We start from the raw sequence: 27,741 nt of genomic DNA on the forward strand, positions 1-27,741 counted from the left end.
CCTGGGTGGCTCAGGTCATGATCTCAGGGTCCTGGCATTGAGTCCCCGCACCGAGCCCTCTGCTCAGCGTGGAGCCTGCTTCCTCCTTTCTCTCTCTGCCTGCCTCTCTGCCTACTTGGGATCCCTCTCTGTCCAATAAATAAATAAAATCTTAAAAAAAAATAATAATCAGCCAGGTGGGAGATGACGCGTAGGGGTAGGGGCTGGAGGGCGGGGTTGGGGTCCCAGAAAGAGCCCAAGCAAAGCCTGGGGGGGAAGACCGTATGGGTCGGAGGAATAGAGAACAGTCTGGTGTGGCTGGTGCAGTGTGCCCAGGTAGATGACGGACCAGGCAGGAGAGTTCTAGAAGGGGCCACTGGCAGCAGGAATTCAACTCCAAGCTAAGATATTCAAAGTCCTGCAGGAACTGACCTCCACTTGGTTGTCCCGGGGTCCCACTGACACACCCTAGGGGCAGCCCTTGCTCTGGCTGTGCCCCATGGTTCCCTGTGACTTCCTCGTTTGTACTCTTCCTCCTTTCAATATTTATTGAGAATCTGCCCAGTGTCAGGGGCCAGGAACCCTGCTGTCAGGATCAGGACGGGGGTGGGTGGTGGCGGAGGGCAGTGGAGCACCAGGAAAGCTCCTGGGAGGCAGCACCCAGGGTGCCCTGGGCAAGAAAGTGGGGCTTGCAGGGAGAAGGCAGGACTAGTCTGCCCAGACCTAATGCTCGGGAAGGTGACTCTGAGCTAGGTCTTAAAGGACAAGAAGGTGCTAGGTCTGGGGATGAGGAGGAAGGCAAGAGGGAAAGGTTCAGAGCTGGCTCTGTGGGCTCCCAGGATCCTGGAGATCCAGATCCAGATGACAGGGCTAGAAGCCTCTATCCTGATCCACACCTAGGCACACAAGTAAACCGCAAGGGCACAGGTACATTTTCCATTGACCTCAACATTCCCCACCCCCTACCCCTAGCCCCCCAGAGTCTGCTCACAAACATTTTTGCAGGCCATTCTGAATGTCCTCGGTGCCTGTGGCTTTGCAGGGAGGAACTCCCTCCCTCTACCGTCCAGTTCCGTCCCACCGCCTTACCGGGCCTTCACAAAACTCCCCCTTCCACTCTAGACTTTGTACAGGTCATGGAAACACACTAGCTTATGGGGCCGTCGACCCGAGCAGTCGCTCCGCTGAGATGCCTGCCTGCTCCTTCTAGAGCCTGTTGGACGCCCCCTCTGGATCCCAGGAACACGCCGCCCCCTCCCCCGACTTCTCACCGGGAGCAGAGGGTGGGGGTGGGGCCTGAGCCAGAAGGTTCCCTGCAAAAGCCGAGCCAGAAGAGTAAACCTCCGGATTGGAGGCTTCGCCTGCAGCCTGGCCCTCCGCCCTCACCTGAGGATTAGGCCCCGCCTGCCGGCCGCGTCGCCAGGTGTGTCAGGTGGCCGCTCGGGCCCACCCACCTGTCCGCGTTCTGCCCGCCCCAGCCGGAAGCTTCCTCCTTGGACTCTGCACAGTTCCTACAGGTGGGGAGCAGAGGGGAAGACTTTGGGGGGCCTGGGAGGGGGATCCCACAGATCTCTGAGGGCTCCTGGGAGTTTTAAAAGGAGCCCCCAATCAGGGTGAAGAATGTACGTCTGTGAGATCAGAGACTGTGTGTTTGTGGAAGGAAGAGATGTGACATGTGGGGGTAGGGTGACAGCCTGTGGGGGTGTGTGTGTCCTTGAGAAGGAGTCACAGGGGCAGGGCAGGCAGGAAAAGAGTAGGAGTGAAATTTTAGAGACATCCATTTGAATACAATTCATTTCCATTTAAAATCTGATTTCCTGAAGATCCAGTGCCTATGGTGGGGCCCAGAATAGGCACCCAGTGAGAGAATGAGGGATTGAGCCCTCCTTTCTGACGCCCCGCTTCACTCTCCAGCTCCCCCTTCTTCCTCTCCTACCCGCCCTGAGCAGCTGAGCATCAGCTCTCTGCTAGCTGAGCACCAACTCTCTGTTAGCACCAGGCCACCCATGAACCAGACTGGTCCTTGGCCCCAGGCAGCTGCCCATCTAGTAACGGGCCACTTCTGCTGGGTAGTTGACTGCGTAGGGCAGGGAAGGGGTCCTCCAAGGGGGTCCTGGGACAGTCTCACAGGAGGGTGTGGTCTGATTTGGCCTGGAGGGATGGGATGGCTGGGCAACAAGAGGGAGGTGAGGGGGGTGTGTGTGTGTGTGTGTGTGTGTATAGCATGGGGGAGGGAACTGTGGACAAGAGGGCTAGTTTGGTCCAAGGGCCATGTGCTGGATTCTGGAGCCTGGGAGAACAGGCTGAGAATCTTCATGTAGCCCCGAGGGCTTGGGGAATGGTAGAAGGATGTTTAAGAGTTGGGGAGTGATGGGGTCAGATTTGGGCTTTAAGGCTCATGCCTCCGGGGAATGGACTGGAGGCAGGGCAAGATGGATTAGGAGGTCCCGTAGATGAAGGTGGCTTGGACTAAGGCAGTGGCGGTGGGGTGCAGGGAAGGGGCAGAGCCATTCCAGAGATGTTTAGTTCCAGGAAGAACTCATGAGTCTTGGTGACAGGTTGGAGGAGACGAGGGAGGGTTTTAGGAAGATTATTAAAAAACATGGGAGGTACTCCCCTAAACTAGACGCTACTCTCCTAGGTGCTTTCCTGGCTTGGATACTCCTCCCCAGGTACTCCTCTGATAATCTGCAGCCCTAGCTGTTCCTCTGACAGGTACTTCCCTAACCTAGGTGCTCTTCCTCTAGATATTCCTCAGATTCAGGTGTTGCTCCCCCAGACATTCCTCTGACTCAGGTGCTCCTTCTGCTGGGTGTTCCCAGGCCTAGGTGATCTTCCTCCAGATCCTCCCTTAATTCAGGTGCTCCTCCTCTCGCTCCTCCTCAGCCCTAGTAGTTCTTATCCGGATCATTTCCTGATCTAGGTGATCTGCATTTGGCTACTCCCTGAATACTGCCTCCCTTGGAGGCAAATGGAGGTCAGTGGACAAGGGATGTGTCTGAAGAGCTAAGAGGGTCAAGGTTGGGTAGCAGGAGCTCCTGACTGAGGAGTGGGGTCCCCTGCCTGGGCAGGGACTGGCACTCTCCTCCACATGTGGTCTCTACTTTGGTTCATCAGCTCTAAGCAATTGCTGTTGTCCAATCCCTGGGAGCCAGAACCGCCTCTGCCCCCCTTTCCCATCCAAGTGGTATAGCAGACTGGACTCTGGACCCTGGTTTCAGAGACCTGGGTTCAAGTCCTGGGACGTTGACTGAGTTAGTTCACCCTTCTGGGCCTCAGACTCCTCATCTACAGAGAGGGGATCCTGTTTATACCCACATTTACAGGGTTCTGTGAGCACATTGTCCGGAGCTTGAATCAGACGTAACGTTGAGTAAGTTCCCGCATTGATTTTTTTCTGAGGCTTGCAGAGCCGGACCCTGCAGCTTTCCCTTACAGAGAGCCAATTTCTAGATGTGCAGCTCTTTCTCTTTTGTGCACAGCTGGTTGCGGCCAACTGTCCGGTGTCCAAAGATTGTGCAGTGCCCTCGCATGGCTGTGCGTCTGCCTGAGAACGAGCACCTGTGCTCCCCGGACACCCTCTTGTGTGTGTATGTTCTAGGACTCTGGCCTCCGGGGCTGCCTGGCATCTGGGGGTTTCCTTGGAGCTCGATCTTTTCTGGCAGAAGCCGAGGCTCACCAGTGTCTTCAGGCCCCTCCATGCGTGAGACAAACCAAAGTGAGTGAGTGGGAAGGAGGCCAGGGCAGTGGGGAGAGGTTGGGAGAAGGACCCCGCCCCACACCTTTCGGTTTCCCCAGGGAACCCAGCTGGGGTCCCCATCCATAATGCTGTCCCTTCCTCTGCAGCCACTGTGGAGCCCTCAGAGCTCCCAACAGCATCGTCCATGTCTCCTGGAGTGGGCACTGGGGCCCGGGCATGGCCCGTGCTGGTAGGGGTTGTGCTGGGGGCCGTGGTCCTCTCTCTCCTCATCGCACTTGCTGCCAAATGCCACGTCTGCCGCAAATACCGTGCCAGCTACCAGCACCGCCCGCTGCCCAGGACAGGGAAGGGGATCTGCCCGGAGGTGGCCGAAGAGGATGATGATGGCTTCATCGAGGACAATTACATTCAGCCCGGGATTGGCGGGCTGGGGACCGAGGGTAGCAGGGACAACTTTTCCTTCTGAGTCCCAATCTCCGGACACCCCACCCTAACCCCGTGCCCATACCTGACAATGTAAGGATAATGGAGACTCCACGAGGACCGTGAGGCTCAGGGACAGAGGTATCTAGGGCTTCAGGGCGAACCAGGGGTAGAGCATCCCTTCTTACCCTGACACTGGCTACTAAAGTGACAAACCTTCTCTTGCTCTGTAACCCTCAATGGCTCCCTGCTGTTCTCCGGACAACCACAAGGGCCTGGCCTGGGAAATAAGGCCTCTTTCGACCTCTTGATTCCCTTTCTTGCCTTTCCCAACTTCACTCCCTACTAAACGAATTATTTGTTATTTCTGTTCTCCCACATGGTGTTTTTCCATGCGCTTTTTCCTCACATGCTCTCCCAGGCCTACACTGCCCTTCTGTTCTCTCAAATCCTCTGTGACAGAGGGCACCCGGAGGGGGACTCACTTGGTGGAGCGACTGGCTCTTGATTTCGGCTCAGGTCATGATCTCAGGGTCCTGGGATTGAGCCCTACACCGGGCTCCCTGCTGAGGATTCTCTTTCTCCGTCTGTCCCTCCCTGCCCTCCCCCACCCCGCTTTCACAGTGCGCCTGTGCTCTCTCTCCCTCTCTCTCAAATAAATAAATAACTATTAAAAAGAAATCCGCTTTGACAGTGATGAAAATCCCTGGCCAACAGAGCCCCTCTGGCCCGTCTACCTGCCAGCATTTCTGGTGTGCTGGAATGTTAACAGTTGAGCGGGTGAAAACCAGTGTGCCAACCTTCCTACTGAATTTTTTTCAATGAAGTGAGTAATCTACATGGTTACATGACATTTTTCACAGGTAGTAATAAATTGATTTTCATTTTAAATGAAAGTAAAAAAGAGTCACTGATTTTTTATTTTCCTGAATTGGGACTTGTGGGTAAAGTGTTCCTTGTCAGGGCACCTGGCTGGCTCAGTCGGTTAAGCGTCTGCTTTCGGATCAGGTCATGATCTCAGGGTCCTGGGATCCAGCCCCACATCGGGCTCTCTGCTCAGCAGGGAGCCTGCTTCCCCCTCTCTCTCTCTGCCTGCCTCTCTGCCTACTTGTGACCTGGCTTCCTCTGTCAAATAAATAAATAAAATCTTAAAAAAAAAAAGTGAGGGAGGGAGTCAGATGTGGGAGACTTTATCAACAGTTGATCAAGAGGAGGAAGGCAGGTACATCCTTGCTGGTGGGGAGATTGGGACAAAGGAGGCAGTTTGTTTGTGTGTGTGTATGTGTGTGATATTCAACAATTCCATACGTTACCTGGTGCTCATCATGACAAGTGTACTCTTAATCCCCATCCCCTAGGTCCCCCGTCCCCTTGCCCCCCCCCCGCCCCCGTAACCATCAGTTTGCTCTCTGTATTTAAGGGTTGTTTCTTGGTTTCTCTTTTTTTCCTGTTTGTTCATTTGTTAAATTCCATGTATGGGTGAAATCCTATGCTGTTTGTCTTTCTCTGACTTATTTTGCTTAGCATTATACTCTCTAGATCTATCCATGTCATTGCAAATGGCAAGATTTCATTCTTTTTTAGAGCTGAGTAGTATTCGTGTGTGTGTGTGTGTGTGTGTGTATGTGTCTGTGTGTACCACTTCTTCCTTCTCCATTCATCTGTTGATGGACACTGGGGCTGCTTCCGTAATTTGGCTATTATAAATAACGCTGCAATAAACATAAGGGTGCATGTATCCTTTTGAATTCTTTGGGTAAATAAATACCTAGTAGTGTGAATCCTGGGTTGTAGGCTAGTTCTTTTTTAAGATTTTTCAGGAACCTCCATACCGTTTTCCAGAATGGCTGCACCGGTTTGCACTCCCACCAGTGGTGCACGAGATTTCCCTTTCTCCCATCCTCCATATCCTCTTATTTTAGCCGTTCTGACCAGTGTGAGGGGATAGCTCATTGTGGCTTTGATTTGCATTTCCCTGATGCCGGAGTGACATTGAGCATCTTTTCATGTATCTGTTGGCATCTGGATATCTTCTTTGGAGAAACGTCATTTGTGTCTTCTGTAAAACTAAAAGACAACTTGCCGAGTGGGAGACTGGCAAATGACATATCCGATAGAGGGTCCGTATCCAAAATGTATAAAAAGCACTTATACAACTCAACACCAGAAAACCAAATAATCCCAACAAGCATCGAAGAAGGGAGCAAGTTAAGCTTTTGGTTGCAAGCAATGGGAAGAGAATGAAAGGGACAGCTGACTCAGGAGGGCAGGGAGCAAGTGGCTCCAGGAGCCTGAGGACAGGAACATACTCTTATTTGTGGACATTAATGAGACTCCATGCCTGGGACCCCCAAGTTCTTGACTCCAAGTTTCAAGTACTCAGGTGACAGTCTCATCAGCCCAGTGTGGGTCAAGTATCCACCACTGGTCCAACCAGCTCTGAACGGTGGCAGGCTCCGTTAGTGCAGATGTGATTTGGGGAGCCTGCCTATTTGTTCCAGGTCATTCCCAGACAAGGGGGGAAGTCATCATGAATCAGATGGTCACCCCGCATACACCCATTGGAGGCAGCGCTGGCCTTTGAGGAGGAGCCCGCACAGAAGGAAGGTGAGGGCAGGACTGATATAGGGAGGGGCTTGAGAAAAGGGTTGGTGAAGGAGGGCTGCAGGGCAGAGTCGAGGGGGGCCCTGGGCAGTGACGAAGCTGAAGGGTGGGCCAAATCATCTAGGGCTTTGGCGCCAAGAGAGCTTGCATTTCAATATGAGAGCAGCTGAGGCTCCGCTGTGGACAGTCAAGGAGTGATGTAATCATGATAGAAAAGTCATTCTGGGGGAGCCTGGGTGGCTCAGTGGGTTAAAGCCTCTGCTTTCGGCTCAGGTCATGATCCCAGGGTCCTGGGATCGAGCCCCACATCGGGCTCTCTGCTCAGCAGGGAGCCTGCTTCCTCCTCTCTCTCTGTCTGCCTCTCTGCCTACTTGTGATCTCTGTCTGTCAAATAAATAAATAAATCTTTAAAAAAAAGAAAAAAGAAAAGAAAAGTCATTCTGGATGCCGGGCCAATGGGTCAGGAGGGAGAGACCCCAAGGGAGGTAAGACCTGCCTAGGATATGGCGGGGAACAGAGATTCCAGACACACAGGGAGGCAGGATTGGAGGAGGGTTTGCTGCTCCTGGATGTGGGGAGTAGGAAGGAGGCAACAAAGTCACCCTGATTTCTGGTCGGGTGGCTGGGTGCCTTGGGAGGGGCCGGATTTGAGGGAACAAGTATTCAATGCTTGATGGGCGATTTCCAGGGGGAGATGCTCAGGGACAGCTGGATTCACCTGGGAGAAGTCCGGCCTGCCGGTGTGGGTTTGGGACTACTCTGCAATGGGGTCACTGAGACCCAGGAGTGAATGAGATCGGGGCCTGGGTGGAGGACCAACTAGGGAAACTGACGTTCAAGGACTTGTCAGCAGAGAAGGACGTGGCAGGGGAGCCCAGTGCATGTGTCACCAGCCCTAGCTGTTGTTCCTGAGTCCAGAGACCGTCTGACCCTTGCAGGTCTGGAAAGTCCCCGTGTCTGGAACAGCAGCATAGGCTGCCCCAGCCTGAGACCTTGAGAAGGACCTTGAGTAGCAGAACTAGGGGGCTGAGGGCACGTCCTGAGCGAGAGAAGAGCTGCTGGAAATGCAGCTGGGCCTGTTCCCTATGCTTGTGCCCCCTCAGTGCCTATGTGGAGGGGTTGTCCTGTCTGAGTTCTGGGCTAGAGAGTAGCTCAGCTGTCCCCTTGGTCACATACCCTTCAGGACCTGAGTCAGAACGTCTGAGGGATCCAGGGAAGGTAAGGGCTTGTTTTTCCTGAGCCCAGCACCCAGCAAGGGTTGGCAGGGAGAGCTTCCTCCCAGAACCTGCTGTGGGTATCACGCCTGGCTGAGCAGGCCCCTGGGGTTGTAGGAACCTTGGACCCTGTCCTGAGAGGCTTTCCTGGATTCCTCTCTGAGGCATGGTTTTCACTGTGCTCTGCATGCTGGGCTTCTTGTACACAAAGAGGGAGCTTGATTTGGGTCCACGGGTTCAAAGGCCCAGGGATGCTAGAATTGTGGGAGGCCTGAGACTCAGCCAGACCTCTCTGACCTCCCTCCCCTGGCTTCAGACCCTCGCCCCAGCCTGCCTCTGTCCCCAGCCCTCTGCACCCTGTCCTAGAGAACACAGCAAGTGTTAGCTGTATCTTTCTGGGTACCCTCAGGGCTGGCTCCCTACAGCAGGGGGCCAGTTTTCATCCTGAAGGGGAAGTTTGCCAAGCCTCCTTCCTCCTCATTCACTCTGGGCTGGAGATTTGAATGTGTCTGTTTACCTGGACTCAGGTCAGAAGATCTGAGGCACCTGGGTGACTCAGTTGCTTGGGCATCTGACTCTGGATTTTGGCTCAGGTCATGATCTCCAGTTGTGAGACTGAGTTCCACGTCAGGCTCTGTGCTCAGTGTGAAGCCTGCTTAGCATTCTTCCCTCCACCCTGTACTCCTCCCCTTACCTCCCCATGTGCGTGGGAGTGCACACACACACACACACACACACACACACACACACATTCTCTCTCTTATATACATATATAAGATTTTATTTATTTATTTATTTATTTATTTAATTTCTATATAATATTTATATATATATGTATATAAGATTTTATTTATTCATTTGAGAGGAAGAGAGAGAAAGAGTGAGCACAAGCAGGGGGAGCTGCAGGCAGAGGTAGAGGGAGAAACAGACTTATCTCTGAGCAGGGAGCCCAATGAGGGCTCCATCCCAGGACCCTGGGATCAGGACCTGAGCCAAAGGCAGATGCTTAACTGGTTGAGCCACGCAGGTGCCCCATAAACAAAATATTAAGAAAAAAAAAAAAAAGAAGAAGAAAACCCAGTGAGGACAGGACAGTAAAGGACTTGAGTTAGAATCTTTGATACTGTAGAACATAATAATAGTAGGAACAACCGCCCTGCTGGGCAGGAACCCCCATTTTACAGACTGAGAAGCTGAGGCACAAACAAGTTAACTGCAGCTTGCCTGCTTCACTCAGCAGCAACGCTGTGAGCTCACCCCAGAGTACTGATGAATAAATTTAGAGAGGGAGCCTCCTGGTTCTTGGACTTGCTCCCACTGTGCCTGGGCTGGTAACCCCCGCCCCGAGGGAATGGGAGCTGAGAAGTTCCAGGGCACAAGCGCCTGGTTTGGGAGGGCAGGCCGTGAGGGTAGAAGTGCTATGCCCCAAGCCAGTCCCTGGGGTTGACTTCCCAGGAAATCCGAGGAGCCTCATGGGTCCTGGGGAACAGTCGAGAAAGTAGCCCCCATCTGAGTGCAGAAAGCTGAGCGTGAGGGGACATGTGTTGGTCCCCTGAGGCCTGGAGGAAGCTGCTCTAGACACCTGAGTGTCCCCAGAAGCCTGCGGTCTCATGTGGGATGTAACTGGATACGATGTAAGAACCACCCGGATTGGAACGGATCAAAAGTTTCTGGAACATGTTCTTCCAGTATCAGGGTGTACAGGTAACACAACGGAGAACCTGGAATGTGACTCCTGAGCTCAGGAGGAAGCTGTGGCAAGTGCCTCTGTCTCCCTCCCCTGTTGCCCAATGGGGACCTCTGTCTAGGCCCAGACCACTCCACTGTCTCCCCATCAGCCCCCTCTTAGCTTTGCTCTTTACCCAGTGGGGACCTCTGTCTAGGCCCAGACCACTCCACTGTCTCCCCATCAGCCCCCTCTTAGCTTTGCTCTTTACCCAGTACCAGCTCGGATTTCAGGGTCCACTAGGTCGACCTTCCACTAACATCCTCACCTCACCTGCCCCATTGTCTCCCCATGCCCATTCCAGGTGGGGCTCCACCTGTGGCCTGCATCTCAGGCCCCGTGTGCTGTTAAGAAAAGAGCCCAGGGTCAACCCTGCCTGTGCCTCTGTTCCTGCCTGGTATCCGGCCTCCTGCGGGCTCCAGGCTTCCGGCCATCTTGCTAGATTGGCTAGATTGGCTAGACTGGCCATCTTGCTAGATTGGCTCCTTGGCTAGATTCCCCTCTCCTCCTGAGCAGCTCCTTGACATGGCCTCAGCATCACAGAGAGAACAGTCGTCGGCCAGGGCCTCCCTCCTCTTCCTGCTCCAAACTCACCTGGTCTGCATTCTTTCTTCTCCCCTATCAAAGTGGCATCGGAAGCCCAAGGCCTCCATCGCGGGCCCTGGAGCCACCCTCCCTGCCTCTCCACTCAGGGACGTTAAGAACAGCCTCTTCTCTGCCTTCTGTCTTAAACTTCTGGTTCTGTCCGCATTCTATCAACACATCGCATCTCTCCCATCTTAAAAAGCGGCTCAGTCGCAAGGACGGGTTGGTCCCACCCTTCGAATGTCCATCAGATGTGTTGTGTTTCACTCCGTCCCGACAGCCACCCCTTTGTCTGGGCCCCCATCATCTCCCATCTGGGGATGCCATTCACCCCCAAAGGAGTCCCCTGTCCCTGATTTTGCCCCTGCCAGTTAATTCCCTACAATGCGGGCAGAATGACTATCCTAAACCACAATTCCAACCAGGCCATTCCTTGGCTTAAAATCCTTCACTGGCGTCCTCCTCACCATAAGCAATGGTGTCACCTACTATGGAGCTGCTGAAGCCTGGGACTGGCCCAGGGCCTCTCCCTGGGTGTACCCTTGCCTCCCGGCCATGAACGCTTGGGTTCGGGCCCCACAAACTGTCCGTTTCCTTGAGGAAGCCAAGTTCTCTCGTCTCTGGACCCTCCTCCTGCTCTTCCTTCTTTGTGGGATACCCTTTCTTCTCCATCGCTCTAGTTTGGCCTGCTGCTTCTCGTCCCTCAGGGGCCAGCAGAAACGGCCCTTCTGGGACTGACTGGACATTTCTTCTGATTTGTTCTCTCCTAAAGCCAACTCCCGGCTCTACATCGCAGCCAGCCGGGCCCAGATCCTATTCTGGGCAGAGTACTTCCCTCATTAAAAGCTTTCCATGCTTCTCATTGTCCTGAGGACAAAGTCCAAATTCCTCAGCTGGGCTGACACAGCCATTCCACAGACCACAGGAAAGGTGGTGAAACTCTTTGGTAGGAGCAAGGTGAAGGCTTCCCACCACATGACTCTATTTTCTCGTGACAGGGAGGCCAAGCCTGGGGGTGGGGGGTTGTTTGCTGGGGTGTGAAGGTTGTGGAGAGAACCTGGGGGCCGCTGTGGAAGGAGGAGCTGACCAGGGAAGCTTGTGTAACTGATGAGTACAACTGGGGACCGGTTGAGATGGGTGGTGGGGACACCAGTTTGCCTGGCCGTGTGGATTTCTCTAATAACATTTCACCATGAGGCAGACGGGTGGATTTATCCAAGGGCGGGGATTTGTTAGAAAGTGGGACCAAAGGATGAGGGACTAAGGAGCTGAGGACTCTGTCAAGGAGTGGGTGAAATGATGGGTCATGGAATCTTAACCAGAAGGGAGACGAAGACAGGAGGGCCAGTGGATGGCTGCTGGCGGTGTGGACTGAGATGGGAATCAGTGAGAGGCTCTGAGCAAACAAGCTGGAGGTGGTAGGTTGTGGAAGTCAGCCCTAGTGATTGCGGAAATTGTAGCATTTCTGCCCTGCCTGTGCCTCGACCCACCTCCTGCCCAGACCCACATTATAAGCTACGTTATAGCTGCATGTGGTGTGTTACTTCCCCAGCCCTTTGGAACTGCCCTCAGGGGCAAAGGCCAGATTCTTCATCTGGCATCCTTCCCAGGAGAGCTCAACAAAGGCCTTGCCCATGGTGGCTGCTTACTCGGACATGTGTGCTGTATAACCCCTCCCCTCCCCTTTCCCTAGGACTGTGTTTCTGTTTTCTTTTAGTTTTTTGTTTTTGTTGTAGCATGCTATTTGTTTGTTTGTTTTTCTCAAAGAAACCGTCTGCCTCTTGTTGGGTTTTTAAAAGTAATCTCTAGGCTCAACATGGGGCTCAAACTCACGACCCCAAAATCAAGAGTTGCAGGGTCCACCAACTGAGCCAGCCATGTACCCTTCCTTTAGTTTTTTAAAAGAAACATCGTAAAAGAGTCTAACCTTTACTCAGCTGCAAAAAGGCAGGACTTCTCCCCATATTACAGGATGGAGAGGCAGTCTGTGGTCCTTCGATGGCCCTGGGGGTGATGAGAATGGGAGCCCCAGAAGAGGGAAAATTTTGGGGCAGGAAGATTCCAGGCCAGTAGTGGACAGTGGCCCAAGTTCCCAACCCGTCCCTGTTCCGGGTAGGTCTCTTCCTGATCCTCACATACACATTGCCATCCAACCAAGCTGAGTCCTTCATTCATGCAGCAAAACTACTATGTGTCAGGCCCACCTTGGGAGCGAGGGACATATGGATGAATAATATCACAATCCTGATTCAGGAGACAAGGCACACAGGGAAAGAATTCTAGACTGGTGCCTACAGTTGTGGGTCCAGGCATAGAAAATGGGCAACTCATTAGTTTCAGGGGACAGGGCTGGGGAAGATGCCTAGAGAACTAGGTCTGAAGGGTATGAAGGCAAGGAGAAGAGAGACACGAAGCCTGGGAGAATTGAGAGGACATGGGACGGTCACGACAGTTGCGTGCGGCTGGCTCCTGGGCTGCTTTGAGGTGCGGGAGCGGCCAGATCATGTCGGGGAGCCCGCGCGTTAGCTTGCGTGCCATGGAGGGTCGGGCAAGGACTTGAACGTTTTAGGACAGCCCTGGGTTGCCACCTGGAGCTTCCCAGGTATAGTCTGAAACTGGCCCTCGTACGTGGAGGGCAGGAAGAGATGAGACACAGAGACAGGCCACTCTAGATCAGTGGCTCGCAGGTGTAATGGGTAAGGGAACTGACTTATGAGGTTTTCTTGGGTGGCTACAAGACAAGGAGATCTCCGGACCTGCCCGTCAGGTCTTGAAAGTTTATACAGGTCTTCAGTGGGTTCAGTCTCATGTGCCATTCCGATAGTCCCCACACAACACAACTGTCTCAAGGCTGTATTTCTGGGGCAGCTTCCAGGAGCTGGAAAGTCAAGTGGGACACACATCTGAAGGACAGGAGAAGGGGTGGGGAACTTCCCATTGCCTGGTCCAGCTCATGGGTCAGCTGGCGGTCCCATTCCCCTAACCCCATCACCTCCCCTAAAGTCACTGGCTCAAGGGTGTGTGTTGGGGTTGGGAGGGAGATGAACTGAAGAAGAAAAGAACAAAAGCAGGAAGCCCCAAGGGGAGGCTGCAGAAATCAGGCTTGGTTGGGGAAGGTGCTAGAAGTGAGTCCAGAGAGCTGGGTGCCCCACACACATGTGTTTGGGGAGTCTGCAGGTGGTGATGTGGTTGCTAGACCCTGGGTAAGGAAGAAGCGAGGGCGCCGTCAGGGACCATGTTGCGCTTTCTAGCCTGGGTGCTGGGTGAGGGCCACAGCTCCCAGGTGAGACGAGGAGCTCGTTCAGGATGAGGACAAAGGGGATTGGATGTTGAATATGTGGGGTCGGAGATGCCATAGTACCCGGGCAGAGGTTCTGCTGCTCCAGTGGTCCTGGACATGGCTTCTTGTTTTGGCTCACCTGGCTCCCTCCTTGGCAGGCAACACCCTTCCATCATCCATCAGCCCAGAGTTTTCTCCAGGAAAGCCCCTAGATCTTGCCCTGAAAGCAATTTTCTCCCCGTCAGAACCCAGGTAGCTCTACGCTTAGTGCCCCTTGGAGGCCTGTCCCGTGTCCCTGTCTCTCTTGGCTCCCTGGCAGGGCTGCGGGGCACCTGATCTTGGATGTTAGAGATGATCATTGCCACCCAGGAAGTTCTGTGCCTTCCAGGGCTGACCCCAAGCAGACAGTGACTCTTACAGCCCCGGGGGGTTTCCAACAACTCTTCTGTGCCTCGGGTTGGGGGGGGCAGGTGGGAGTGGGGTGCAGAGGGAGGCCAGCCAGTGCAGCAAGTACACAGGCCAAGATATCCCAGTCCCAGAGGTGAGATAGGGTACTGTGGCCTCCAGGGGAACCAGCTGATGAAACCCCAGTGCTTCAGGCTTTACCTCGAAACAGTGCAGGAGCAAATGTGAAGAATTTGGGGTACACTCCCTCCGCCCCAGACCAGAAACCCACCTCCTCCCCCCCAGTTCGCTCGCACAGTACCAGTGAGGAGAAACCACACCCCTGACTGGGGACATGGCATCTTTGTCAGCTAGAGAGAGACACAGAATATTACCTGTAGAAGGGCAGTTGTTGCGGGGGTTGTCGGGGAGGGGGAAGGAAGGTCTCTAGGTGAGATGGCCACGGACAGACAATCACCATGACAGCGGCCACCACTTTTATTGCACACCTGCCACGTGCCTGGTCCCTTCACACACGATGGCATGTGGTCCTCACGATCCAGTTCACAGCACGACTGTGACTCTCTAGAACCCAGGGCTCAGAGAGGTTCAGTCACTTGCCCCAGGCCCCCAGCTGATGAGTGGTAAATGGGGGGATTCCAGTCCAGTTTCGGCACTTCCTGGAGCCTGTGTCCTTTCACTTTGTCACCCGTTACTCTCCTCAGTGAACAGTTGCCGGGATGGTCTCCGGGCTAGGCAGGTAACAGTCACTCCCAGAAACTCCCTGACAGGTGTTACAAGGCAGGGTTGCATTTGAGGGGTGTCGGGAGTAAGGGCCAAGAGTCTTCAGGGATCCCAGAGAGAGGCAGGGTCACACACCCCCACTTCTGAGGAGACACCCCCATGCCTTCCTGTGGCAGGGGGACATGTGGGCTCTTCAGCACAGGTCACGCAGCCCCACAGAGGGTCGGACAGTCCTGGGGAGATAGACAGACTCGCACACTCCCCGGCATGTGTCTGTGCAAGCACACACCCACCCACAAGCACAGACAGCCTGGCGCAGCCCTGTGGCTGCTGGGGCGGGGGGCGGAAAGGGGAAGTGGGGCTTGGTCAGATGAGGCTGGCGATGCTGGACGTGGTCTCGTGACGCTGGCCAGCAGACAGCCGGCCTGAGATGCTGAAGGTGCTGCCGTGGCCGCCGTGGTCACCGGGGGTGGCGGGGGCTGCTGCGTGGAGGGGAGGACAGTGTCCGCTCAGGCCCACCTGGTACAGCAGCAAGCCCAGCAGCAGAAGTGAACCCGTGGCAGCCAGGCCGATGCCCACCGACAGCATGGCAGCCAGCGGCCGGGCTGGGGCAGGGGCAGCGGCCAGCCCGGCCAGCGTCAGGCCGGTGACCAGCACCACCAGGCCGCTGAGCAGCACCACGAGCGCATCGGCCCCTCCGCCGCTCCGCAGCAGGGCCACTTGGTGGGGCTGGCGAAGACAGTTCATGTCCTGCACGGCTGAGCTCATCAGCTGCTTGACCAGCACCAGCAGGGCCAGCAGGCAGAGCACTGTGCCCGTTGCCAGCCGCCACTCGCCGGAGCGGCTGCTGGTGGAGGACAGCAGCGCCACGCCACCCGCCCCACAGCCCGCCACCAGGACCACGGCCACAGCGAAGCAGAGTGCCGAGCGCCGCGGCTGCTGGGACCACCATAGCTCTACCTGCTCTCCCAGCATGTCTGGGGGCAGCCCCCCAGGACCCGGCGGGGCTGGAGCCTCTCCTTCAGACATGGCTGGGGGGCAGGTGAGAGGGCAGAGGGCAGTGTCAGGGGTTAGAGGGTGTGGGTCATGGCCTAGAGCCCCCACCACCTGCTTGGCAGCTAGAAGCCCAGAGTCCCGTTCCTCTCCCCGTCCGGGGTGTGGTCACCATCACCTGCAGGGGGGATCACACCTGTTACCTCCCCAAACAACTCACCCTTTTTGGTCTCTCCTGGGAGCCTTGGGGATGATCCCTGGGAATCCTCCCCAGTGTCCCCCAGCAGCCCCCTCCCCAGCACTGCCACTCAGGAATGCTTCTCCAATGATCCCAGGAGAGTTCCCCCACATAACACATCCCCCACCCCCTCCGGGGAAGCCCCTGGCCCAGCCCCTGACCTCTTTGGCTCTCTCAGTTGCCTGTCCCATCCCGGCTGCCTCCGAAGGAGCTGGTGTCACAGTGGATGATAGGACCAAGAGCAGAGATAAAGCCTCATTCAGGATCTGCCTCACATGGCCTCAGCTGTCACGGCTGGCTCCTGGGGGGAGGGTTGTGGGGAGGGAGGGGGCTTATGACTTAACCCTTCTGGAACCATCAGCTTGACCCTGAACCTTCTTTCTTGGGACTACAGCTACTTCTCTGTGGGTCAGGATCGAATCCCTAACTCTTCCCTTCCCCCACATCTCATCTGATTTCCTACCCACAGCTGCTGGTGCCCCGATCCCTCTCTTCCCCAAACCCGGATCTCCCTCCTAAGCTCCAGACCCATAAGCCAATCGTCACCTTCATGTCCCCTTGTCGTCTCTGATGCAACACTTCCCCGCCCAAGCTCCGTCATCTTAGCCTAGACCTCCTCCTCTTACTTCCTTACTTCCTTGTGAAGTGCACGTCTCAAAGAGGCCACCTGTAAACCTCTCTCCACACGGTCCCTGCTTCCACCCCCACGCCTCCTGCCACATCATCCCCACCCAAGCCCCTCTTCCTGCCTCCTTTCTTCATTCTCCCTCTCACCACCCCCCCCCCCCCAATGCCATCCTCCTCCTCCACCATTATTCTAAAGTGGAGCAAACGGAGGAGGGCTCTGTCCTGTCCTTACCAGCCATGGGACTCTGATGAGGGACCTGGCAGTGGTTACTCATTTAACATTTAACCTTCCTCTAGAGGCCAGCCAACATGATTCAAACTGGGCAAAATAAAGCAGTTATGGTCCTTGCCTTCAAGGAAAGCCAGCTTACAGCAGGTGCGTATATGTGATTAAAGCCCCGAGTGGGGGAGTCAGAAGAGGGGCCCAGGGGAGGGTCAGAGGGGGAGGGTCAGAGAAGCCCCTCTTAGAGCCTCAGTCTCCCTATTGGAAAAGCGAGGACGATAATATTTATCTTGAAGCATGGGGGCGAGTCATTTGACATTTCCGCTTCAAATGCATAGATGTCCAAAGAACTCTTTTTAAAATAAAATAATACATGTTCTCTCCTCCAATTCAGGAGAGGACTCCTGCTTTATACATAGGATGCGGGTCGTGGGTTGTTCCAGGAATATGATGAACGTGGTCCTCCACGGGTTAACACCCCTGAAGAGTGGTCCTTCCACACCCCCCTGCAAGGGCAGCCACTGCACACAGAGTAGGAGGAGCAGATGCAGGTGCCCCCAAGGGAGGTGGGGGAGGGGCCTAGGAGGGGACCAGGACTGAATCCCAGCATTCCTCAGGGCTGTGACTTCACTGATCTGAAGGTGCTAGCACAGGTGTGCTGGGACAGTGGGGCCAGGCTGGGGGTGGAGTGAAGGTTCTCAGGCAGAGCCGGGGGTGGGGGAGGGGGAAGGTGGGGGCGGTGGGGATCAGGGGATCGTGGGGGACTCACAGAGGCCTGGAAGTGCTGGATCCGATGAGGGCAGGCTGGGCCAGGCAGGTGGGGCATTCCATCTCCGTTTCCGGGGGGAGGCGCTTCACCTGCTTAACCTGCATCCAGGTAAGGCCTGGGGGTGTGTGTGTGGTGGGGGAGGGGTATCAACAGGTGTTTCCTAGGCAGGGCTTGAGCCGATTGGCTGACGTGGCACAGCTCCATCTGCCCGGGCTGAGGCGTTCCTGGGAAGGGAGGGGCTTCTCTCTGCTGGCTGTTAGGGCTCGAACACAATTCTCAGATCTGGGCAGTAGGAGGAAAGTTGTCTATCTGCCCCAGAGTCGGGACTCTAACCCATTGCCCCGGCTCCAAGCCCAGCTCAGTTTTAGTTCTATCCTAAACCTAATCCCAACCCCAGGTGCACTTTCAAACCCTAATTAGATTTCCTAGCTCCGACCCAACCCCTAGCCCACATCTCAGCCCCAACCCAAAGCCCCATTTCCAAATCCAATTCCAGTCCCAGCTTCAAATCCCAACCCCAAATCTGGCTTGAAACCTCAGCTCCAATTCCTCACCCCAGCCGCAGGCTCCATATTCTGGAATTAGATCCTAGACTACAACCTTGACTCTTGTTCCTGAATTCAGCCCCCAAATCCCAGCCCCAGACTCGAATCCTGCCTCAGCCCCAAATCCCAACACCAGCTGATCCCCAAACCCAGGCCCACTACCCTCATACCTGGATTGGAGCCCATACAAGCCCCTTGCTCTGTTTCCTTTAAAGCCCCAAGTGCCTAGGTTGCCCTCCTGGACTTGGGAAAGGCTTTTCAGGTGTGAAAAAGGAACTCCCTTGCTTAAAGCTCTTGCAGAATAAACCCTTCAGGGTAGCCACCACACTCCTTTGCTGGGCTTGAGTTGCCCCTTCTGTCTACCCCACTCCAGTCATTTGCCACTGGCCCTTCCCCTCCAGCCCGATGGCATGCCCCGCAGTTCTGTGTGCTCTGTCCACTGCTTTGCCCTTCCAGTGGGTTTCTGAACTCAGAGTTCCCCTGCATAGGGTATTTGCCACCATCCAGCCTCAGTCTGGCCAACTCAAATTCTTCAACTGGGATGTCACCTCCTCCAGGAAGCCCTTTGGGACTTCCAGGTGGGTTTATGTGCCTCTGGTACACCCACGGCCCCTGTGCTTGCTCTGCAGCTGCTCTTACCTGAGCCTGTGCTGTAATTGCCTCTATTTACCTACTTGTCGTCCCCCATGACACAGGGGTCTTAGTGTCTGTTTCTGCTAACCACCTGACCATAGTAGGCAGCATTTTGCCTGGCATGTGGGAAGTAATGATAAATATTTGTCGAATGAATGAATGTGTGAAGTGATAGGGGCAGGCAGTGTGCGAGATAAGGCTGGAAGGACAAGTTTGACAGGTTGCACTGGGACTCGGGACTCCAGACTGAGGACTCGTAGGCCATGGTGAGGCATTTGGACTCTTCTGAGGTGCCCTGGGGGATTCTGAAGTGTCCCAGAGATATGGCCGGGGCCCTGCTTCTTCTTCTTCTTCTTTTTTTTTTTCTAAGTATTTATTTATTTGACAGAAAGACACAATGAGAGAGGGAACACAAGCAGGGGCAGTGGGAGAGGGAGAAGCAGACTTCTTGCTGAGCAGGGAGCCCGATGTGGGGCTTGATCCCAGGACCCTGGGATCATGACATGAGCCCAAGGCAGATGCTTAACGGTTGAGCCACCCAGGAGCCTCCCTGCTTCTAATAGTAGGGGAATCTGGCAGCACCCACCACACGCACTTTGGGTAGGTGAAGGGGGCCTGCTTGGAGGCGGTTGCAGACGGTCACCCATTTCCTGGGTTGGGCCTCTTGCAATGTCTCTTGCTCTCTCTCCTTCTGATATGTGTGAAATAGACAAGGAAAACAAAGTCTGGGTTTTCTTCCCCTTATCAGCTTACAAAACAACCACGCTTGAGCTGTCCGTGCCTCTCTTAGCTTTGTTCTGAGCAGGTGATGGGGGAGCCGGTCATAACTTGAGAGCAGGGCTAGCAAATAGAATTACAATGTGAGCCACAGATGTGATTTAAAATCTTCTAGTGGGGGCACCTGGGTGGGCAGTCGGTTAAGCATCTGCCTTCGGCTCAGGTCCCAGGGTCTAGGGATCCCTGGGATCAAGACTTACATCTATCTGGAGGAGCCTGCTTCTCCCTCTCCCTCTGCAGCAACCTCTGCTTGTGCTCTCTCTCTCTCTCTCTCTCTCTCTCTCTCGGTCAAATAAATAAATAACAACTTAAAAAAAAATCTTCTAGTAGCCACGTGAAAAAGGTTCAAAAAAAGGTGAAAATAACATATAGTCATTATTTTATTTAACCCCCAAATATTTTCATGATTGTGAATGATTATGATTTCCATGTAGTGTATGATTACAAATGAGTGATAAGATACTTCAGTCCTTTATTCTGGAAATCTCGGTTCAGACTAGCTATGTTGCAAAGAAAGGCTCGGTTGCCACATGTGGCCCATGGTTCCCTGACTGGTGCAGATCTAGATGATTTTTCCCCTCGAGGAAAAGTGCAGGCAAGCTGACTTGCTGTGGGGCGGGCTGGATCTCAGGGAGGCCCACGTGGGTGTGCCACTTTGCGAAACTTTACAAAGGTCCCCCTGCCCTGGTGCGAGTGGGGTGAGAGGGGTGAGGGGGTGGGGAGGGTCAGGGTTCCAGGATGTGTGTTCCTTGGGCTGAGAGGCTGATTTCTAACAATTATTTACCTTCCTGGTTTTAAGACGTCAGCCCAGCCAGGCCCATGGTCTAGCTGTCCTGAATGGAGCTGGGGCAGGGGAACTCGTGAGATTTTTTTTCTCCCTTTCCCCCGAGTGGTTTGAAAAGACCTTGTTGGGCGGTGGTAATGCAGCCTAAAAGGTTCCTTAGCTTACACTGATTGCACGAGTCCCTGGTCTCTGTCTGGGTATTATCAAATAAGTCTGGAGTCCAAGTGGGCAGCAGGCTCCTTGCAGGGCTTTTGAACTGTGTTCCCAAAATAGAAACTACGGAATTAGCTCAGATGGGCGTCAGTGAAAGCCAGGAGTAGGAGGTGGCAGTGGGCACAGAACACAAAATATGGATTCTTTTTTTTTTTTTTTTTGTAAGATTTTATTTATTAAACTGATGGAGAGAGAGAGATGGCAAGAGAGGGAACACAAAGCAGGGGGAGTGCGAGAGGGAGAAGCAGGCTTCCCACTGAGCAGGGAGCCTGATGCAGCTCGATTCATGGACCCTAGAATCATGACCTGAGCCAAAGGCAGATGCTTAATGACTGAGCCATCCAGGCGCCCCCAAAATGTGGATTCTAACTGGTCGATTAGATGGCCATTGGACGGTGGGAGTTCTGAGAGGTCCACTTCTCAAAAGAGAGGCCCCGTGGCCCAGTTTCCCTGCTTCTGCTGCATTTCCCCCTCAACCTACTGTCACGTGGGAAGCTGGGCTGACCCTGTCCTCATGAGGAGCTGGTCCTGTCCTTACTATGCACGTGCCTCCAGTGGCCCACCTTCCTCAAACAGCCAAAGTCCTCCCGGATCTCCAAGGCCCTCTCTGATTTCATCACAGCTATCCCTCCCTCACTTGCTCTTGCTTGGAGGCTTTGCATGGGCTGTTCCCTCTGCCTGGAATGCTTTTCTCCCACGTGACTCCCTCCTGCACCTTCTGTCAGGTACGTGTTCAAATATCACCTTCTCAGCAAGAAGCCCTTCCCCGACACCCTATAATCACAGCCTTCCCCACTTCCTACCCCCGCCCTATTTTATTTCCTTTATACTCTTATGTTTCTCTGTAGCAATTATCACCGCCCAGCAGGCTATATATTTTTCTTATCTGTCTAGAATATTGTCTCTATACTCCCCTAAAACGGAAGCTTCATGACAGAAGGGATGTGATTCATGATGTCTCCCCAGTTCCTAAAATAGGCTTGGCGTGTAACAGGTGCACGGTGAATGCGCTTTGAATGAATGGTGGAAAGCCCGTGGGTTTGGGAGCTAGATTGACCTTGAAGTGTCAAGCCCCAGCTCCAGCTGGGGAACCAGAGAAAAACTGCTTAAACTGTATGTGTTTCAGGCTCTCCATTTGTAAAATGGGAACAATAAGTACTTAATCTAAATTGTGTGTGTGTGTGTGTGTGTGTGTGTGATTAAATAATATAATTATATTCTTGATTAATTCCAGCAAACATTTACCATTTCCTTTCTCTGTGTTCCCACCAGGTGCTATTCCAGGTGCCAGAGACACTGTGCTGAGCAAAAGAGGTGCTGTTCCCACCCTCCTGAACCGCTTTATAGCGGTTTGTAGCTGGGGTGACAGTCCCCTCAGAGACACATATTTGGGAGTATCTGCCCTGTGCACAATGACTGCCTCCCCACCCCAGGGATGAACCCCAGCAACGGGGATCACATTTTGTGACCCATCCCCCTGGCTGTAGCCAGGGGTGAGCCCCAGACTCAAGCAAGGCCCCAAATGGTTCTCTTTTGGCATTTTGAAGTCAGACTAGAGATTCTGTTTCAACTTTGGAGCGGGTACTAATGAGACGCCGAGGCACCCTTTGCCAGCTGAGCTGGGGGTGGAAACTGGTCTGCAGAGACGGGTGAGGACAAGAGAGGGAGGGGTGGTTTCAGCTAGGCTCTGGTTCAAGTTTGTCTTGAGGCCCGGTTGTATCTCTGCCTGGAGATTCCTAAGACCAGCCCCACTCTCACCCCCTTGCCCAGCCCGGTGATAAACTTCCCCATTTGCCTTAAACTGGCTGGAGCTGGGTTTTGTTACTTGGACCTAAAGATGGGCTTCCATAGTTCTTCTGCTCAGAGCTAGACTCTCAAAGTCCCAACTTGAATATACTTACTCCACCAGAACACAGAGGCGGTACTAGGTGAGTCCCAGTCCTGAGTCCCAGTCGTGAGTACCCGTCTACACGGGACACCCCTGCCAAATCCCAGTACGCGACACGCCCTAGATGAGCAGTAAACGCCAATTCTGGTACAGGATTGGTCATCGGAAGCGATAGCGAGGGTTAGCTCTTCCGCCTGCCTGGTGCCCCGAGGGGTTATGTCCTTGTAAATTTGCTCTCTCATCCAGTTCATCTCAAAGCCCAAGTAGGCCCTTGAACCTCCAGTGGTCTAGGGGAGCTTACCCTAGCAGAGCTCAGGAAGAATGAACCCCGTGGCAGGGCCTGACACCCTCCTCTGTGACCTCTCACTCTGCATCCAGACCGATGATTGCAAGGGGGTCCTACCTGGACACGTGCATATTCCCAGGGCACCAGCTGTCGCACCATAAATGAATGAGTCCCCAGAGCTTCATAATGGACTGCGACCAGAGGAATGAGAGTGGGGTCTGTATGCCAAATGCCTGGCCACTTGGGGGACCAGTGGGGTCCTGAAGGAGGAGGGACTGCCAGGCCCGCCTACTCTGTTAATGGGGGGGGCGTTCAACTGGCTGTAGGCCACTGGGAGGGAGGTTGTGAAGGCGGAGGTTGGCCAGTGGGTTGAGAAGCTCCCCATGGAGACAGGATAGGCAAAATGGAGCGAGGTCTCCTCTGTGGGAAGCCCAGTCAGCGGCCCCTAGCAGCCGGAAGTAGGAACAACAGAGGAAAATGGAGAGGTGAACTGTGTCGCTAAGCCCTGACAGTAACTTTTTTTTTTTTTTTTTTGGTCACGCAAGTGCCTTACCTCTGTTTCAAAGAGGACTATCTCAGAAAACACATTGCCAGCCACCAAGACTTCTCTGTTTCTGAGATCTTGGTGGATTTCAGCAACTGACCAGCTGATACCCTCTCTTCCCGCTTCCTACCCTTCAAATTCCCATTCTTGTATTTTAAATAATGATCCCAGAAACCATAGGCCCCCACGCTTGACCCCAATAGGGCAGAACCCCAGGCCTGTGGGATGGCTGTCTCTCCTCCCTCCCTCTCCCTCCCCCCGATCCTGACCTTGCTGTGTAGCCCTGGTGTTATTTCCACGTCCCCCAAACGATAAGCCTTTCTTTTCTGATGGTGGTTGCTGAAGGGAGTCTGGAATCGTAATCAGAACCACAAGAGCCAATCTGGCCATGACATTGGTTATGGAGAGGTGGAGGCTGGCACGGAACAACAAGACTATACTTCGGGCTCCAGATTTGCCTGCAAGAAGAGGTTCCCCCGCCCCCCTGGGCAGCTGAGCAAACACCCTGTCCCTTGCTGGCCCAAGTGCCAGGCATGGCTGGGACAGGGCTCTCCCTCTGCCTGAGCATCTGCCTCCACTTCCCTCCCAGCAACTGAACTGCAGCCAGCCAGCAGCTTAGGTGAGCTGAGCTTGGGAGTCATCAGCTCCCTGTACTTCTGGTCTAGACTCTCCTGGCTTCACACTCGTGTCATCTCTGCCATCTGGCCCAGGTTGTATGTGGTGTTCCTCCAGAGCAGGCTTAAAGGGCTGGAATATGGAGGCTGCTGGCAGCCCGGGCCCACAATCCTGGCCTTGCCAGGACGAGCCTGGATCAACCATTTCACCCTTCTCAGTCTGGATTTCCTCACTTGGAAACTGTGGCCCATCTTGTAGGTGAAATGTGAGGTCTTGATTCTCAGGCATTTTTAGGTTGAAAGCCCTGTTGCTTGAATGTCACTGCATCCTAGTTCCAGTGAATTTCCTTCTGGCCGGCAGAAGAACCACAGGTTTGCTCTGCATGTCCCCTCTTCCCAAATCCTTCTCCCTCTCCCTGTGTTGGGCTAGCTCCCTTCATTCCGAAGTCAGAGACATTGACGTCTCTGCATCTCCACTGCCACCATCCAGGCTGCTGTCTTCTTAGTCATGGTTGGCCACAGCATCCTCCCCACAGTCCCTAGCCTCCCCTGTTGGGTCCCTCCATCAATGCTCCACCCAGACACGCAAGGGAACTTTAAAAACAGACCCAGCCCTTGCACCCACGGCACTGAGAGCCTAGTGGGAGAGGCAGCATCCCACCATCAGATGGATGTGTTCTAGTGGGGGTGATGAGGGAAAACAATATGGTGCATGTAATCCAGATTGGGGAGGAAGGGATGGGGGACTGTCTTTCTGAGAAAGCAGCATTTCAACTACCCTCTGAAGGAGGACATTCACTGAGTGAGGCGTCAGGACAGAGCATTTCAGGCAGAGACAACAGTATGTGGAATGACCTGGAGGCAGGAAGAACTTGACTTTTTATAGGAACTGAAAGGAAGCCAGTGTGGCAAGAGCCTGGGAATGGAGGGCAGGGATGGCTCAGGGGCTTTGTGCTGGCCTCTGGACAGTGTCATCTCTGGCCTTCAATACCCTGCAGCATCGGGCTCTGCTGACCTCCCTGACCCCCATTTCAAGCCATTTTTTTCTGCAAAGGTAAAGCCAAGAGCCTAGTTCGGAGTGACGTCTGTTCTGGCCCACCTGCCGGGCACGATGACGTCACAGTTTGTTGTCTCTGTGGTTAAATCAGTCAGGGGGTGCCGGAATCACCTAGAGGGCAGAGGACATACTGGGTACACACTAGTCTGAGGGGGATGAGCTGGCACGTGTGACAGGGTATAGGCAGCCGCACCCTGGAGACCCAGAAAGTGTAGACGGGCAGCAGGAAGCTGGGCCCAAGTCTACCGTGTTGGTCTCCACAGTGACAGGCAGCCCTGTGCCTGGACAGGGATAAGTAGCGATGGCTTTGGACAAGCTGGAGCCGCCCCTGCAAGTCCTCAGGATACCTTCTTTCCCTCACCCCTCCCTGGCTCCCTGGGTAAACAGAGAGTTGGACATGGTTGCTGGCAAATATCTTTATTCTGCCCAGGGGCAGGACAAAGAGGTTGGTGTGGCCAGTGCCACAGGGACTGGAGGGACAGCACAGGGTTGGCCTGAGGGCAGGGGCACAGGGGCACCAAGAGATGGATCACCAGCGGGGATCAGTTGGTTTGTACCTCAGTGTCCACTTCTGACTGGACAAGGGAAGGAAGCCGAATTCCAGCAAGGGGGTGGAAGCCCGGCACCTGCTCTTGCTCTTGGATCTGGTCTCTGAGGCGCTGGATTTCTAGGCGTTGCATTTCGATGATTCTCCCGGTTTCTTCTTGCTCATTCAGTCTCATGGTGGGTGCGATTCCAGGCATGTCCTCGCTGGACACTGGAAGGCACAGAGCAGGACTGCTGTGGGCCTGTTACTAGACTGCTGTGAGGTCTTTGAAACCAACTTACCCCTCTTCTTCCCTACTGTCCCCTGATTTATTGAGCTCCTCATAATCCCAGATGCTAGGGGCAGAGACAGGCCCTCTCACTGTCTGGCAGAGATGAAAGAATGAAGTGACACTTTCTCCAGAGTGAGAAAGCTTGTGTCCTGAGCCCCCCAGTCTGCCTGCCCCAGGCCCCTCCAGTGGACTCTGCTCATTCCCCCGCGCCCCATTCCCCAAGCAGGGTGGTGTTCACCTGCTGACCTAGGTCGGCTTCCAAAGCCCCGGGTCCTCCTCCTCACATAAGACCCCTGCTCCAGGAGGCAGACCCCTCTTTAACCCTCCTGGACTGGCAACTCACTCATGCCTTGAGGACCTTCCCCAGACTCCATTCTCCTGTCTCAGGAGCTGCCATCATCCCACGCAATGCCAGTGTCCACGACAGTCCATGGCTCATCCCATTCCCTAGACCCCACAGGCTGAACGCTCACCATTTATGTTCTTGGCCTCCATGCCATGTTGGCACCCGTTCTGTGGGTTCCCCTTCCTCAGCAGGCCTAAGACCCCACACCTTCAAATCTCTACCGCAGTAACCCATCCTCCCATTCCCACCTCTCTCACTGCCTTCAAGATTTCTGCTCTTTGACAGAGCATAGATCTCTTCTTTCTGGACAGTTCCGTTTTTTACCCACCAAATGGGTTCCTTTTAGATTCACTACCTTTTCTGTCCAGTTAGGCTCACTGTGGGTCTCTCTGCCATTTTCTTGACAGTACCCTCGAGATTCTAGATGCCTAGTCTCCCTGCCCCGTGTGCTCTGCACAGCCTGAACCTGAGATCATCCAACCACCCATTCCCATCTGGCCTGTTGTGTGCTACCTATGAGATTCAAATTCTCAGTTTCCAGCCCCAGACGAACTTCCTGCCTGTAGTCAGCAAATTCTCATTGCCCCACTCCGGCTGTGCTTCTGAACTTTTACCTGTCCTCTAACTCCTCACCCTCTTTAAAGAAAATTATGGTCAAATATAACATAAAATTTACCATCTCACCACTTGGAAGTATAGAGTTTGGTAGCATTGAGTTCATTTACATTGTTGTATAATCATTCTCCAGAACTCTAGCAAGCACTCTCATGCCTCTGTTCCGCTTTCTGTCTCTAAGAACACAATGCTCTAGGAACTTCGGACAAGTAGAATCACACAGTGTATTTTTTGTGTGTGTCTGGCTGTCCGCAGGGTTCATCTGTGTTGCAATGTGTGTCAAAATCATTTCTCTTTCAGGCTGAAGGATATTTTATTACGTGTATATATTACATTGTTTTATCCCTTCATCCAATGATAGACATTGGGTTGCTTCTGCCTTTAGGCCACTGAGAATAATGTTGCTATCACCATGGGGTTACAAATAACCTGCTGTCAGTTCTTTTGGGTATATACCCAGAAGTGGTTTCTAGGTCATATGGTAATTCTGTTTTCAATGTTTTAAGAAACTGCCATGTTGTGTGGCTGCGCCATTTTACGTGCCAACCAACAGTGTGCTAAGGTTCCCATTTCTCCAGATCCTCACCAATGCTTCTCCATTGGTTTGTTTTGAGAGCAGCTATCCTAAAACATGTGAGGTGGCATCTCATCATGGTTTTGTTTTGTTTTTTAAAAGTTCAGGTTTTCTCTTCTTTTTTTTTTTCCAAAGATTTTACCATTTATTTGACAGAGAGAGGGAGAGAGCACAGGCAGGGGGAGCAGTAGAAGGAGAGGGAGAAGCAGGCTCCCACTGAGCAAGGAGCCCAACATGGGACTCCATCCCAGGACTCTGGGTTCATGACCTGAGCCGAAGGCAGCTGCTTAACTGCCTGAGCCACCCAGGTGCTCCTCATCGTGCTTTTGATTTCATTTCCCTGATGATGAGTGATGTTGAGCATCTTTTCATGTGCTTCTTGGCTATTTGTGCATCTTCTTTGGAGAAATGTCTATTCAAGTCCTTTGCCCATGTTTCAACCTGGTTGTTTTGTTATTGCTGTTGAGTTGCAGGAGTTCATTACATATTCTGGCCATAACTCCTTACCACATGTGTGATTTGCAAATATTTTCTCCCATCCCAAGGGTGCCCTTTGAC

The 27,741-nt window shown here is 53.7% G+C and overlaps 3 protein-coding genes and 1 long non-coding RNA gene across 13 annotated transcripts in view; 2 read left to right on the forward strand and 2 right to left on the reverse strand.

The window, feature by feature from the left end:
- Window positions 1–1,122: 1,122 nt before the first annotated feature.
- Window positions 1,123–4,305, forward strand: C10H1orf210 (chromosome 10 C1orf210 homolog). 4 transcript variants are annotated; one of them, XM_032302968.1, is made up of 4 exons: window positions 1,430–1,496; window positions 2,621–2,651; window positions 3,581–3,697; window positions 3,826–4,305. In XM_032302968.1, the coding sequence occupies exons 3-4, from the start codon at window positions 3,679–3,681 to the stop codon at window positions 4,143–4,145; spliced, it is 339 nt and encodes a 112-aa protein (XP_032158859.1). In that variant the 5' UTR covers window positions 1,430–1,496; window positions 2,621–2,651; window positions 3,581–3,678; the 3' UTR covers window positions 4,146–4,305. The 4 variants fall into 4 exon arrangements, with proteins under 4 accessions (XP_032158860.1, XP_032158857.1, XP_032158859.1 ...); XM_032302969.1 differs by lacking the exons at window positions 1,430–1,496; window positions 2,621–2,651 and adding an exon at window positions 1,123–1,402; XM_032302966.1 differs by lacking the exon at window positions 2,621–2,651 and having other exon boundaries at window positions 1,410–1,496.
- Window positions 4,306–6,237: 1,932 nt separating this feature from the next.
- The window catches only part of LOC116567013, a 31,159-nt gene continuing 9,655 nt past the window's right edge, over window positions 6,238–27,741 (forward strand). Inside the window, exons 1-2 of the long non-coding RNA XR_004276075.1 lie at window positions 6,238–6,709; window positions 21,714–21,755. This is a non-coding gene — a long non-coding RNA (uncharacterized LOC116567013). The remainder of the gene's footprint in view (window positions 6,710–21,713; window positions 21,756–27,741) is intronic.
- Window positions 14,289–17,666, reverse strand: TMEM125 (transmembrane protein 125). Of its 3 annotated transcripts, XR_004276074.1 has the most exons (4): window positions 17,490–17,666; window positions 16,032–16,171; window positions 15,600–15,810; window positions 15,037–15,121 (listed from the first exon to the last, which is right to left on the reverse strand). XR_004276074.1 is itself a non-coding variant. In XM_032301773.1 (3 exons), exon 3 carries the CDS (start codon window positions 15,666–15,668, stop codon window positions 15,006–15,008), a length of 663 nt encoding a protein of 220 aa, XP_032157664.1. In that variant the 5' UTR covers window positions 15,669–15,810; window positions 16,032–16,081; window positions 17,490–17,651; the 3' UTR covers window positions 14,289–15,005. The 3 variants fall into 3 exon arrangements, 2 of the variants coding, with proteins under 2 accessions (XP_032157664.1, XP_032157663.1); XM_032301773.1 differs by having other exon boundaries at window positions 14,289–15,810; window positions 16,032–16,081; window positions 17,490–17,651; XM_032301772.1 differs by having other exon boundaries at window positions 14,289–15,810; window positions 17,490–17,651.
- CFAP57 (cilia and flagella associated protein 57) overlaps window positions 25,232–27,741 on the reverse strand; it is a 69,996-nt gene continuing 67,486 nt past the window's right edge. For all 5 annotated transcript variants that reach the window (XM_032301767.1, XM_032301763.1, XM_032301765.1 and 2 more), the window contains one exon: window positions 25,232–25,587. In XM_032301767.1, coding sequence (XP_032157658.1) covers window positions 25,373–25,587 — 215 coding nt within the window. In that variant the 3' untranslated portion in view covers window positions 25,232–25,372. The remainder of the gene's footprint in view (window positions 25,588–27,741) is intronic.

The sequence above is a fragment of the Mustela erminea genome, chromosome 10 (genome assembly GCF_009829155.1).
Source record: "Mustela erminea isolate mMusErm1 chromosome 10, mMusErm1.Pri, whole genome shotgun sequence".
Lineage (NCBI taxonomy): Eukaryota > Metazoa > Chordata > Mammalia > Carnivora > Mustelidae > Mustela > Mustela erminea.